The sequence below is a fragment of the Schistocerca gregaria genome, chromosome 3 (genome assembly GCF_023897955.1).
Source record: "Schistocerca gregaria isolate iqSchGreg1 chromosome 3, iqSchGreg1.2, whole genome shotgun sequence".
Taxonomy (NCBI): domain Eukaryota; kingdom Metazoa; phylum Arthropoda; class Insecta; order Orthoptera; family Acrididae; genus Schistocerca; species Schistocerca gregaria.
The window spans coordinates 738,017,345-738,033,499 of NC_064922.1; the positions used below are offsets into that span (position 1 = coordinate 738,017,345).

The following is a 16,155-nucleotide window of genomic DNA, read 5'->3' on the forward strand; positions in this document are numbered from 1 at the left end:
GTTTCCATTGGCCATACCTTTGTGCTAACCTCCTGTTTTGTCATGGTTTAAATATTCTAATCTCCTATGCCACAGGTTCCGCATCTTTTAATAGTGATAAGGATTTGGCGCTAACTAAACATTTATGTAGTGGGTCCACATTGCTTTTGTAAATAGGTTTTTTTAAAAAATCTAACAGCCTCATTTATCAAAGGTCACGTGATGTCCCTTTCCCACTAAGTTACTTACAGTAAATAAATTCTACTGGACAGTGGTTTGTAAAGAAAGTGTTATTTTCAAGTAATTGGAAGTCCAGGAAGGAATAACAGCAATATAAAAAGGATTGATCGTGACTCTCCACATAGAGAAGTTATTTAGTTGCAGACAGGCACAATGAAAAGATGGCTAAAGGTTTAAGCATTTGGACCAAAAAAAATCCTGCTTACGAAACAGAAAAACACACACATACAGCACAGTTTGTTTTATTATACAAAGAGGACTTTTTTGCTCAACAGCTTAAATTTTTAGCAGTCTTTTCATTCTTCCTGCCTGCAGCTCAATCCCTCCTCTGTATCATGAGTAACAATATCTGTTACACTTCGGGTCAACTGAAGCATCTGATTCCGCCGTCTGCTGTGAACTGTGACGTAAGGGTTTTGTGGTATGTGATGTCATTATGACATGGTGTTAATGAGTTGGTTGTGTTTGTAGAAGTTGTCTTGTTCTGTTTCATGGTGCCCTCTGGTGGTATGTGTGTATGTGCTGAGTACAATGTGTTATATTGGTTCATTTGAGCCTTGGTGTTGGATGTGTGAAGCCGTTGGCAGTGTTTGTAATTCCAAACGTAAAGTTTGGAAGTTTTTTCAATGACTTGCTACTTCCCTTGGATTTTGTGTGACAGTTCCATGCAATATCACCATACTTATAGCAATTGTAGTATCTCAGTCCCTTAAAGGAATTGTGCACAAAGTTTTTGTAATCTTTCTTGTTCACTAGCTGCATCACTATTCATAGAGTGACAGTACTTTTCTCCTTCACTTCCTTAAACAATTTAGTTTTAGTAGCGTCTTTGGTTACTGGTATATCTGAATTCTCTAGGCTCAGAATCATTGGTTTATAGCCATCCTGTCAATTAAATGCACATTACCCACCCATATTTCACTTACTAGATGGGGTAATGATTTGGCATACAAGTTCTTCTACTGATTTGAAACTCCCCAGTTGAACTGTGAGGAGTTTAGTCAGCAAAATTCTATAAAGTCCTGAATCTTCACATACCTCTTTCAGTTTGACCCCCCCCCCCCCCCCCCCCCCCACACCAGCCCTCCGTCTAATGTTCTGAATGCAACTGGCTGCCCTACTGTAACTCTATCTCGCCCCTGTTTGCTCCCACAAGCAGCACCCCTACCCTGCTCTCTCTCCCCCTTCCAGTCTCCGTACACCCACCACCTACATTGCTTCTCTCCCATCAGGCTCAGTTGCTTGCAGTCTGGCCTCGGGAGCCAGAGAGAGTGGTCATATGTGTGAGGGTTGCATTTGCATGAAAATGGCTGTGTGTGTTAATTTAGAATAAGACTTTTTTTCAAAAGCTTACTTGTTTAGCAGTCTTTTTGTTGTGTATATATGTGGCTCAACATTTCTGCCACACACACACACACACACACACACACACACACACACACACACACACACACACAGAGAGAGAGAGAGAGAGAGAGAGAGAGAGAGAGAGAGGGAGGGAGGGAGGGGGGGGGGGGATCATGGAAGCAATTTAAGGTTATCTTTCACGACCCTTAGTAACTAGGAGTAAACTGCATGGAAGACTGAATGGTTTCAGTTTTTAAGATCAAAATACATTGTCCTTGATTGATTACCTAAAACAGTCCTCTGCTCACTTTTCAGCATTGGAAGATGAGATAATGAACTCTGGTTTGTAGATTTTGCCAGTTGTTTGTTAAAGGGAATTGAGAACTAGCTTTGGAAATGAATTTCAACCTTTAAAAAAAGATGAATGTTGAGTTATAAATACTGTTGAGAAAATTAACTATAATGTTTTGCGTATTATGCTACGTAATGTTGAAGCATTTAAAACCAGTATAAACTAGTGTTTTGCCCATCTTTGAAGCAGTCCTCTTCAGAGCGACTAAACTGTGAACTATATGATTATATTTCTCTCTCATTTGTTTGACTGTAACAGAAAAATGTGAGAAATGTCAACTGGAATGTGCTTAGGAGAATTTCAGTAGGTATTGTGGAAGGTATACAATCTAACACTTTTTGTTGCCTGAGTTTCTGAGGAACAAATATACATGTAAAAGGCAGATTTGTTGTTTACCTTTTTATTGATTCCAAGCTGTTTGTAATGTTGGAGAGCAACCTTGTAGCCACTTTCATTGTAATTTATGTTCAGATTTGATGTTTTCAGTTCTTAGTTTCCTTTTAGTACTTTGCAATCAGTGAGGTGTTTTATATTAGTTTCTATTCATATGAGGCAAAATGACATAAAATATTTTTCATTGTGGTGAACATGCTTTTTCTACCATCATTATCTTCCATGAGAATGAGTCAATAACAGTTGATCCATATACTACTGTAAATATCAGGTATGTTTAATGTAGAATTTCTAAACATTATGAAAATTTGCAGGTTTTGACATAGTTTATTTTATAAGTTATTTTTAAGAGTGGTGTTAATTACTCCTCTTTCAGCTGAAGTCTTGAGTGACTACTTATACTTACAAAAATTTGTTTGTAACTTAAGAGGGAGAGGGAAAGAGACAACGTGGTTTTAGTATCAAATTGAAAGCTTTGAGTATTGTTCAGGTTTTGTTCCTTCCTCTTTGCCATTTCTTGAATATGGAGAACAACTGAATATTGTTTACATGAAGTCACGGAAGTTTAGCTTAAATTGTCTCTGCTAATGTCATTATGAGTTGTATTACTGCAATAGCTGTCACAGATTGCAGTCTGCTGTCTTTTCTCCCTCAAATACACTGCAGACCCTTAGGTTGTACAGGTTTGGGATAAACAGTCAGTTTAAAAGTTTGCTCCCAAAGTGACTAATTTTGCAGCTTTGCAGTAGCTGCTGTATGTATGTAATTACTGTCTCACTTTTCCAAACACATTAGGATAGTGGAGTTTAAATTTTGATCAGGACATGAGAAATGAGCTTGAGTTCTTTACTATGAAAAATGACATCTACCTGTTATTCCCTAATTGACTGTTTAAATTTGTCTGTTGACATATCTTGGAAAACACATAAATGGGATAACTGCTCCTGTTCTTAACTTTTGTCTTATGAGCTACATCTTCATGTTGAACAGATTTTTTTAGTTGCATCACATTTTCACTTTTCTTAGTTCTTTTTTGCATTACATACTCTGAATATGCTGTAAGTGTTCTCTGATTGTTGTTTGTGTGTTTATTTTTAGCATTAATAGTAGAATGTCACATTACAGAAAATAAATCGCCATCAAGAACTGTAACACCTGTAACAATGCACAGTACTATTATTGAAGCCTTGCATAGTAAGCTTCAGAAAATACAAGAGTTACTTCTTGGGATTCCTCCACCACCATCAATCACAATGCCTAACCACACAGTTGAAGAAATGCTAAGACTGGTCAAGCAGAATGAGCATCTGATGGTACAGAAGTCATTTACAAATAATGGAAACATGCCAGGTAATATGCAAGTTCATAATCTACTTTCAGTAAATATTTAAGATCCAACCAGACAGGGAAGATGAAAGAGCCTTGTTGTGCATCACTTGACAATCCATCAGTAGAAATCATGAGTGATTAAATCAGTGTAATATGATCAACAAATTATTTTTATGAAATGTTTATATTTCCAGGATTTGTCTTCATTAATAATAATAATAATAATAACAATAATAACAAACCTAGGAACCAACACAACTGGATACAGATCACAAGTATACACAACATTTATTACCAGATACCCAGAATTAAAATTTTTAACAGAGCAACGGCTAGCTGATCAGATCCGTGTAATAATAAAAAATAACAGGATACCCCAGTCAGAATTAGAAAACATAAAACAACAAATACTGGAACAAAATAATGTGCAATCAGAAGAAGAAGAAAATACAATAATGGACTCACACATCCCAGAGCAAACAACCAAAGAACAACACGCACCAATTAAACAATCAGAGGAAAATGAAATCTTAAGACTGCCACCAGAACAAGTACAAATAGAACACGAAGTGACACACATGTTAGATATAGAAGAAAAATTTCAGCTGACATATATAGAATACAAAGACACAAATACAGACATTAAACCATTCTTGCATAGACCGCCAAATAACCCACAAGTCGAAACAGCAATAAAAACTATCAACACAATCATAACAACAAAATAAATGAAAACACAACTATGGAAGAGTTACAACTACTGGTTTATATAGGAGCACTCACTACACTAAATATACGCTCTAGGCAGAGATCAGAACCAACCAACACACAGAAGAAACCCACAAAACCAGCATGGCAACACAGGCTACAGATCAGAATAGAAAAACTGAGAAAAGACATTGGACAGCTAACATAATTTATAAGGCAACAAATGTCAGAAAAAAAAATGAAAAAGGTTAGGTAAAATCTTACAACAAGAAGCGATAGAGCAATTAGATGAAAAGAAGCAGAAATTACAAGCATTGGCCAAAGGACTTATAAGATACAAAAAAAGTGAAAATAGAAGGAAACCAAACCAAACATTCAACACAAACCAAAAGAAATTTTAGCAGGCAATAGATAACACACACATTAAAATAGACAATCCACCAAACATAACAGACATGGAACACTTCTGTAGCAACATATGGTCAAACCCGGTACAACATAACAGGCATGCACGGTGGATAGAAGCAGAAACAGACACATACAAGATGATACCACAAATGTCTGAAGTGATAATTTTGCAACATGAAGTCACCAAAGCAATTAATTCTACTCACAATCGGAAAGCCCCTGGAAAAGATAAAATAGCAAATTCCTGGCTAAAGAAGTTCACCTCAACACATTCACATCTAACTAAATTATTTAACAGTTACATTGCAGACCCATACACATTCTCTGATACACTTACACATGGAATAACTTACATGAAACCTAAAGATCAAGCAGACGCAGCAAACCCAGCTAAATACCGCCCCATAACATGCGTACCAACAATATACAGAATATTAACTTCAGTCATTACACAGAAATTATAAATGAAGAACAAAAAGGTTGTTGCAAAGGAGCACGAGGATGTAAAGAGCAACTGATAATAGATGCAGAGGTAACATATCAAGCTAAAACTAAACAAAGGTCGCTACACTACACATACATTGATTACCGAAAAGCTTTTGATAGTGTACCCCACTCATGGTTACTATAAATATTGGAAATATACAAAGTAGATCCTAAATTGATACAGTTTCTAAACATAGTAATGAAAAATTGGAAAACCACACTTAATATCCAAATAAATTCAAATAATATCGCATCACAGTCAATACACATTAAGCGTGGAATATACCAAGAAGACTCATTAAGTCGTCCTGGTTCTGCCTTGCTCTGAACCCACTATCCAACATGCTAAATAATACAAATTATTGATACAATATTACTGGAACATTCCCACACAAAATCACACATTTGCTATACATGGATGATCTAAAACTATTGGCAGCAACAAATCAACAACTCAACCAATCACTAAAGATAACAGAAATATTCAGCAATGATATAAATATGGCTTTTGGAACAGACAAATGTAAGAAAAATAGCATAGTCAAGGGAAAACACACTAAACAATAAGATTACATATTGGATAACCACAGCGACTGCACAGAAGCGATGGAAAAAACAGATGCCTATAAATATCTAGGATACAGACAAAAAATAGGAACAGATAATACAAATATTAAAGAAGAACTAAAAGAAAAATATAGACAAAGACTAACAAAAATACTGAAAACAAAATTGAGAGCAAGAAACAAAACAAAAGCTATAAATACTTATGCTATACCAATATTGACCTACTCATTTGGAGTAGTGAAATGGAGTAACACAGACCTAGAAGCACTCAATACACTTACATGATCACAATGCCACAAATATAGAATACATCACAAACATTCAGCAACAGAAAGATTCACAGTAAGCAGAAAGGAACGAGGAAGGGGATTTATCGACATAAAAAACCTACATTATGGACAGGTAGACAATTTAAGAAAATTCTTTCTAGAACGAGCAGAAACTAGCAAAATACACAAAGCAATCACTCATATAAATACATCGACTACACCACTGCCATTTCATAACCTCTTTTACAACCCTTTAGATCACATAACATCAACAGATACGAAGAAAGTAAATTGGAAAAAGAAAACACTACATGGCAAGCACCCGTATCATCTAACACCGCCACACATCGATCAAGACGCATCCAACACATGGCTAAGAAAAAGCAATATATACAGTGAGACGGAAGGATTCATGATTGCAATACAGGATTAAACAATAAACACCAGATATTACAGCAAGCATATTATTAAAGATCCCAATACCACAACAGATAAATGCAGACTTTGCAAACAACAAATAGAAACAGTAGATCACATCACAAGCGGATGCACAATACTAACAAATACAGAATACCCCAGAAGACATGACAATGTAGCAAAAATAATACATCAACAACTTGCCTTACAACATAAACTTATAAAACAACACGTTCCCACATACAAGTATGCACCACAAAATGTACTGGAGAATGATGAATACAAATTATACTGGAACAGAACCATTATAACAGATAAAACAACACCACATAAAAAACCTGACGTCATACTCACCAATAAAAAGAAGAAATTAACACAACTAATCGAAATGTCCATACCCATTACAACAAATATATAAAAGAAAACAGGAGAAAAAATTGAAAAATACATCCAACTGGCTAAGGAAGTCAAGGATATGTGGCATCAGGATAAAGTTGACGTTATACCAATTATACTATCAACTACAGGAGTCATACCACACAATATCCACCAGTACATCAATGCAATACAGCTACATCCAGACTTATATATACAACTACAGAAATCCGTAATTCTTGATACATGTTCAATTACCCGAAAGTTCCTAAATGCAATATAACATATACCGTACAGTTAAAAGGAAGTCACGCTTGATCAAGGTGCGCGTCACTTTCTACTTTTGACCAGACATAACGTCTGAGATAAGAAAGAAATAATTATATAAATATAATACTCATTTTGAGAGTAGTAGACCTGCATCTAGATTGGTATATATGAATTAAAAGTCAAATTGTGGTATAGAATACTCAGAAGGGCAAGCATAAGATAAGGCATTTCATCCACTGGAGACAACCTTACTATGAGCATTATTGTGTAAGTCTCTTACTTTCAAATGAATGGCTGTGTCAGTGGGGTCAGCTATCATCTGTCAGGCTTTAAATGTTGCTATTGAATGAGACCATAATCTCCAAGCAAAATACGTGCAAGGAGAGCCATACATAATCAAACGTGTGATATTACTTGTAATGTCATCAGCTTAAAAAAAAACCTAAGAAATTTCCATTTGGCATGTGGTGCCTTTCTTGTAGTGTTACTTTGTAAGTTGCTGTCACCTCCCTAAAGCTTCATGTTCATTAAACACAGTCTTCACAAAAAGCCCAGCCCTTTCTAGAAATTTTTATATTCGTTATTTGCTCTGATTTGTTGAGGATCATAATCAGACTGCAGTTCTCAAGAAGCCCATTAAATTACTTTTATAAGAAATGATTTTTGGTAGACAAGTTACGTCACCTCAAATCTCCTGTTGAAATGTTGCATGGCACTTTTTCCCCATTTTTACTTCCAGGTGTTATTCTATCTTGTACAAACTTGATAGCTATTACTAGGTATTTGCATGATCATACAGTTTCTATAGACCTGCCATTAACTTTGTAATTGTAATAACTAGTGTGTCACATAATTATCACAATCTGTTCCATAAAATATCTAAATAATATCCGGTCTATCAAGAAGTAAGGCAAAGACAGTATGTTACCCTGTGCCTTGAATTAAGTGACAGTTAAATCTGCTGTAAAGAACAGAGTGTTTCAAGCAAGCTCCTGTGTATGTTATAGGTAAAGTTAACATGCCATGCTGACAGCTCATTAAATTTGTGGAGGGGCTAAAGGCAACCTTAGCCAACACAGAGGTATAAATGCTGAGTGCATTGTCCCATTAATACTGACTGTGGATTCAGTCTCCATGTAGGTCCTCTCATTTCCATTTATATGTCACTGCTTAGGAGGAGGAGGAGATTTGTGTTTAACGTCCCGTCGACAAAGAGGTCATTAGAGACAGAGCGCAAGCTCGGGTGAGGGAAGGATGGTAAAGGAAATCGGCCGCACCCATTCAAAGGAACCATCCCGGCATTTGCCTGAAGCAATTTAGGGAAATCACGGAAAACCTAAATCAGGATGGCCAGACACGGGATTGAACCTTCGTCCTCCCGAATGCGAGTCCAGTGTGCTAGCCACTGTGCCACCTCGCTCGGTTGTCACTGCTTAGTGAGGAAACGGAAACACAAATCATCCATTTGGCGATTTTCTTTGTATTTCACACAGGGAGGTCAATGGCATGAAGACATGGGAGGTCACATGACAGGATGTGCTTTTCTGCACATGCTCAATAATATATTTTGTTTTCTCCACATGCTTGATATATATTCTGTCCACAGTGCAAATTGATTACAAAAATTGCAACTTGAGGTACCTAGTCTAATGCATTTAGAATCCCCAGTTGAGCAGGACATTGTTCGGATGACTGAGGTCATCAGGTGTGTGCCTGGAAATTTGTCCATTTATCTGGCAACAAATCATGACCATGTTTCAGGTGGTGTGGATAAAATTATGATCTCAGTTGCATGATAACTACGAGGAAACTATCATAGACAGTAGGTTGTCATATCTATGCAGAAAACTGCAGAAAGTTGTATTTAGCAATTCAACCAATTTTGTCCAGGGATGTAATTCTGACTGGGAAGAAATCATGCATAGGGTTCCCAAGGGCCCAATCTGAGGTCCACTATTTTTACTCATATATGTATCTGACCTGTCTTACACACAACAAGCAGAATTAGTTCTTTTCGCAGAAGACATTAGTGTTATAATCAATCCAGGCAGCATTCGGGAGGATGATGGTTCAATCCCATGTTCGGCCATCCTAATTTCCTTAAATCGCTCCAGGCAAATGCTGGGATGGTTCCTTTGAAAGGGCGAGGTCAACTTCCTTTCCCATCCTTCCCTAATCCGATGAGACCGTTGACCTCATGTTTGGTCTCCTCCCCCCAAAGAATCCAATCCAATCCAGGCACACATACAGAAACAGAAGAAATGGTAAACAGTGTTCTTAAAAGAATCATTGACTGCCTTTCTGCAAATGGTCTCAACCTCAATTTTAAAAAATATGTAAGATATTCTGTTCCGCTTGTCTAGGTGTACTACACCACTGATAAGTTTAACATAGGATGAAAACTTCAAAAATCTTAGGTTTCCATATTGGTGAGAATTTAAACTTGGCAGAAGCACATTTTGGAACTCCTAAAACAACTTAGTTTAGCCGCATTTGCACTTTGAATCACTGCAAATCTTTGGGGAGAGACAAATCAGAAAGTTGATATATTTTGCATATTTTCATTCAGTAATGTCAAATGGAATAATGTTTTGGGGTAACTCATCTTTAAGAAAGTAAGTCTTTGTTGCTCAAAAGTGTGCTGTAAGAATAATATGTGGTGCTCACCCATGATCATCTAGTAGGAGCAGCCATAGCTGCAGGAAGTCAAGAAGAAAAGGGAATTTGAGCTCTCTTAGTTATAGCTGCCAAAACAATTAATATAGTAATAAGCTTTATTTCAAAAGAATTATAAATAAAATCAAAATAATAAATATAATTCCAACCACCAAAATTTAATATTCAAGCAATAGAAATTAAAATAGCAACATCACCAATATGATTAGAAAGTGCAGTTAATATACCAGCACTATAAGATTTTACATTTTGGTAATAAATAACTAAACAATAAGAAACTAAACCTAAACCAACTCATCCTAACAACATTCTAATCAAATTAGGACTAATAATTAAAAAACCTATAAAAAGAATAAATAATAAAACGATTTATATTTTTTTCGCCCGATATATAATCATCTCTATAATAAATAACCAAAGAAGAAATATATATAACAAAAGACATAAAAATAAGAGACAGTCAATCCAAAATTAAAGTTATAACAACCATAGAACCATTTAAGTTAAAAAGTTCTCACTCAACAAAAACTCTATAATCAATTATTAAATAATAAATACTGAAAATAAACATTATAGTTCTAGAAAAGAATAAAGAACAAAATTCAAAGGACAAATAGAAAATAAATTCACGGCTTAAGATGAAAAACTTCATATCATTGATTCCACAAAAGAATATTTTTAATTAAAATACTTAAGCAACTTAAACAAAGAAATATTCACCCTTTAAACAAAGAATATTTAAAGGCAATCAATGCAAAAGTAAAAGATGATATTCACGAAAATAACCAAGAGAACAAGTATAAACCCCAGAATAATAATTACCATGCTGAGAATAAGAATATATATATAAAGTATAAACAGCTCTAAAAAAAGATAAAAAAATTAAAGCAAAAAATCTAAAAGAAGATCAAGACATAATTCTATTTAATAATCTAAGTTCACCTACCAAATTTAATGATGGAGGAGCAGCTATATTTGATGATCTTAAAAGAAATCACCATAAAGCCATTCTAGGTATCAAATTAATTATACTCTTGTTAATTAATAATCTTAGTCTACCTAAATGTTCATAAATAATATTAGATAAACAAAACAATCCAGAAGAACATAAACCATGACCAACCATTAAAGAAAGAGAACCCATACAACCTCACCAATTTATAGTTATCAACCCATCAATAACCATTCTTATATGAGCAACAGAAGAATATGCAATGAAAGGCTTTAAATCAACCTGACGAAAATAAATAAATCTAACAATAACCCCACCAGATACACCTAAAGATAGTCAAAAACAATTAAACTTTAAACCCAAATAAGAAATAACCTTCATAACACGAAAAATACCATAACCACCTAACTTCAATAAAACACCAGCAAGAATTATTCTACCTGAAATAGGGGCCTCTACATGAGCCTTAGGAAGCCATAAATGAACCAAAAATATTGGCATCTTAACTAAAAAAGCCAAAATTATAAATACATAAAACATAAAGTAATAAGAACCAAAATCAACCAATAAAGGCAAATATAAAGTGTTAGAAAAATCATAAACCTTAAATAAAACCAGTAATAAAGGTAATCTAGCAACCAAAGTATAAAAAATTAAACAAACACCAGCCTGTAAACATTCAGGTTGATAACCTCAACCCAAAATCAAAAGTAAAGTAGGAACTAATCTAGCCTCAAAAAAAGAATATATATATATATATATATATATATATATATATATATATATATATTAAAAACAAAGATTCCAAGACTTACCAAGCGGGAAAGCGCCGGCAGACAGGCACATGAACAAAACACACAAACACACACACAGAATTACGAGCTTTCGCAACTGGCAGTTGCTTCGTCAGGAAAGAGGGAAGGAGAGGGAAAAATGAAAGGATGTGGGTTTTAAGGGAGAGGGTAAGGAGTCATTCCAATCCCGGGAGCGGAAAGACTTCCCTTAGGGGAAAAAAAGGACAGGTGTACACTCGCGCACACACACACACACACACATATCCATCCGCACATACACAGACACAAGCAGATATATATATATATATATATATATATATATATATATATATATATATATATATATATAAAGAAGATTTTAATCTAGTAAATGAACATTAAAGCATAATCATTAAAATTAAAACCATAAAGACAAAAAAATTAAAATGATCAGAACTTAAATAAACTGAACCTCTAGCAGTAATTATTAAATAACAAATTCAAAAACTAAGCAAAATCAAACTAAAAGAAAAATAATCAATACCAAAATAAGCAGACATTTCTTGTGTTTGTGTATGTGCGGATGGATATGTGTGTGTGTGTGTGTGTGTGTGTGTGTGTGTGTGTGTGTGTGTGTGTGCGTGTGTGTGTGCGCGCAAGTGTACACCTGTCCTTTTTTCCCCCCTAAGGAAGTCTTTTCGCTCCCGGGATTGGAATAACTCCTTACCCTCTCCCTTAAAACCCACATCCTTTCGTCTTTCCCTCTCCTTCCCTCTTTCCTGAAGAAGCAACCGTCGATTGCGAAAGCTAGAAATTCTGTGTGTGTGTTTGTGTGTTTTATTTATTGTGCCTATCTACCGGCGCTTTCCCGCTTGGTAAGTCTTGGAATCTTTGTTTTTAATATTTTATTTACAAATTGTAGGTTATTAACTTCAAAGCTTATCCCTTTAAGAATAAATAAGTTAATATTTATACTTAAAAAATAAAAAAAAATTAAGTTAAAAAAATTAAATTTTTTCTTAATAAACTAGATATCTTAGGAAACGATTAACATCTAATTTCTGTAAATAATTTAATGATAATTATGATTCATTAACTTAAATTATTTATAAATCAACCCAAATCGAGACAAGTAAAATAAATACTAAAATTTTGATAAACCCTGATACAAAAGGTATAAGAAATAAAATCTACTTTAAAAAATTTAAAATAATATTTCATAAAACACTTACATTACCAATAAACTATAATTTAAAAAATCAATTCTATAAAATATACTAAGACAAAATTCAACATAATTATTTATCTTAAATAATTAAATAAACAAAAAATATAATAAAATAAATAATCAAGATATCCTGATTTGCACAGAAAAATTTTCAGTGTAAGTGAAACACTTTACTAATATGTTATATTTTGAACTTCTTCCTAGATACACTTTCCAGAACATCTACTATGTTACGACTTATCTAAATTGAAGCTACCTTAAAATAATAAAAATAGAATAATCAATAATGAGAGCAACGGGCGATGTGTACACACCTCAGAGCCATTATCAGTTAAATTAAATAAATTAAATTACTATCAAATCCACCTTCATTAACAGTATTTCACCATCAAATCCGTTATGAACAAAAATCTATTGTAACCCACCTCCTCTTAACTATAAGCTGCACCTTGACCTGAAATATTTTATAATTATAAATCTTGAGAATTATAACTCTAAAAAGATTCTCTGATAACGGAGATATACAAACAAAGAAATTAAGTAGAGTAAATCATGTATTATCAATCACGGGGTAGGTTCCTCTGAATGGAATGAGATACTGCCAAATTCTTTGGGTTTAAAGACCTTAACTAATAGTACCCTGGTAAATATAATTAACATTTAAAATAATAGGGTATCTAATCCTACCAAATTGCGCCATTTATTTCATTTGGGAAATGAACCTTAGTAAAGCCTTATAGAGTAAGTGATCCACATTTAACGTACATCTCCATTTAAATTTCACAGATTCATAAAAAGAGCTACAAATAAATTTTAACATTTCACCTTACAAATTTATATTTTAACCCTAATAATATAAACAACTGTTTTAACCAATAATATACCACGGCTGCTGGCACAAATTATGCCGATACTAAATCAATTGCTAAATCCAAAATCACTTGATAATTAAATCAAATTACTGCAAAAAGAACATTTAGTTTAACAAAACTTACCTATAATACAAAGAAAAAGTGAATAAACAAGCAAGAATAAAACTGACTGCTGCTTCACAGTATATTTATTCTGTCATGGAGTTTGTTGTAAATAATTCACTACTATTCAAAAGCAACAGTGATATACATGCCAGAAGGAAACATGGCTGGGTCCCATTCCTGCCACAACCCTATGCCCTCCCAGGATGGAATTTTTGTACCCCACCAGTCTGCATCTAGTATCGTCTCATCTGAAAGTGTGAGAATGGTTTCAAAATGTTTTAAAATTGTATAACTGAGGCAGGATGAGTGTAGCAGCCCACTATTCACCTTGTCACAAGAGGGAAAAGCTACCAAATTGCACAATTTATTTCATTTGGGACATGAACCTTAGTAAAGCCTTATAGAGTAAGTGATCCACATTTAACATACATCTCCATCCACCTGTGTTGCATTTCCATTATCTACCTAAATTAGTGAACTCAATGCCATGCCAAAAAATGTCCAAACATATTCATATATTATGTGAGTGATAGTGTGTCAGTAAATATTCCTGTGACAGAATTATCAGGGGAAAAAAATCGCATTTTGAAAAATAATGTTGAATAGACTGTCAGTTACAGTGACAGTTTGGCACCTCAAGCTGTGGCTTGTCATGCTTGGGCCTAAAACTGCTCCTGGTGTGGCGAAACTATTTTAGTGATCTTACAGAATTAATCTCTATATAGAAAAGGGAATATGCTGACTGACCGACTGACTGACTGACTCATCACCACACATCACAAACTGCAAAGGATAGAAAGTTGAAATTTGAAGAGGGTGTTGATCTTATACTGTAGGCATTGTTTAAGAATGAATTTTTCTAAATTTGTCCCCTAAGGAAGTGAAGTAGGGGATGAAATATTATAAGGAAATTTTGCAGCTATAACTACGAAAACTGGCATTTAATTTCTTGGTCAGAAATAATAAATATATGTGTTACAGTATGTTTGGAAATTTGAGTGAAATAGTGAATGAATATTTGTTTTGAAAATAAATAATTATTTAAGCACTACTATTTTTAAAGCTGTCTCTATGAAAATTTGACTTCCCAGTTAGAAATTAAAAAAAAAAAATTATTTAAGCACTACTATTTTTAAAGCTGTCTCTATGAAAATTTGGCTTCCCAGTTAGAAATTAAAAAAAAAAAAAAAAAAAAGTGTTTCAGTGTTTGCAGAATTTTAACCATGAAGGGGATGAAATAGGAGAAGAATAGCTTCTAAGAAATTATTTCATTGTGAAAGCATTTCTAAAGGTAAATCTATTAAAATTTATATTTACCTACTCAGTCAGAAATGAAAAAATACGTGTTTCAGTGTTTTTTGAAAATTCAACCACTAAGGGGGTGAAACAGGGGATGAAATTTTTAATGGAACTGTTTCCTTATGAAAGCATTTTGGAAGCTAAAAAAGAAGTTGTCTTCTTGCTTGGAAATTAAAAAAAAATCAGAAAGTTTCAGTATTTTTGGAACCCCTGAGGGGGTGAATTTTTATGAAGATATTTCGTTCATACTACCTACACAAGTGAAGCAGTGACCACTAAGTTAGTTACATAAAAAATTTCTCGGAACACTTCAAGTAAATGGTAAAACTTATGAAATCTCTCACTTCCTGCAGCTGATGGGAAAATGGGAAAATATATTAGGAATTTAACCTTTGTGTGATATTTTTTCAGTAACCTATTATGTATTGTTCCTAATAATCTGTGGCAAACTGAGTTGTTGGTATTACGCTTGAAGAGAAAAACTTGATGGTCATTGCTTTTCATATTTGTCCCATTTCTGTTTATATACTAGCCTTTTTTCTGCAGTATCACCTAAGTTTGTGTTCTACACATGTATGGAGCACACCTCCTCATCCCCCTCTCTCTGTCCATTGCTTCCTCCCTCAGTCTGCACACCTCATCTTTTCGCCTCTGTCTATCTGTCTCCCTCTCCTCATTTTGTCTCTGTCTCTTTGTCTCTTCCTCCCCCTCTCTTTGTCCATGCCCTCCACTCTGACTATATCTCCCTTCTCCCTCCCTCTAACCATATTCTCCTTCACAACTTTCTTTTCATTTCTTCCTCGCCCTCTTACTTTCCCACCTGTCTGCTTATCCCTCTATACCCTCCATGTGCCTCACGCATCACCCCTCTTCCCCTCTTACTGTCTATTCCCTCCCCTCTGTTGCTCTGTCCGTCCTCTCCTCTATCCATCTAACCCTGCCCCCAGGCATGGCATGTGTAGCTCCTGTAATACAGTTGAGTAAAACAGGCTGATACTACTCCACAACAAGCCTGTCATGCAGGGCAGACTATACATCAGGGGCTTGAAAATCAGTTATTTGCCCCTGACATGCAGGTTGGCATGCAAAGCAGCTCAGTAAAGCCTGTCA

The 16,155-nt window shown here is 34.6% G+C and overlaps 1 protein-coding gene across 1 annotated transcript in view; it reads left to right on the forward strand.

Moving 5' to 3' along the window:
• Positions 1-16,155, forward strand: part of LOC126353809 (uncharacterized) — a 93,610-nt gene that overhangs the window by 13,019 nt on the left and 64,436 nt on the right. The window contains exon 2 of the mRNA XM_050002907.1: positions 3,437-3,661. Within this exon, the coding sequence (XP_049858864.1) occupies positions 3,437-3,661 (225 nt within the window). The remainder of the gene's footprint in view (positions 1-3,436; positions 3,662-16,155) is intronic.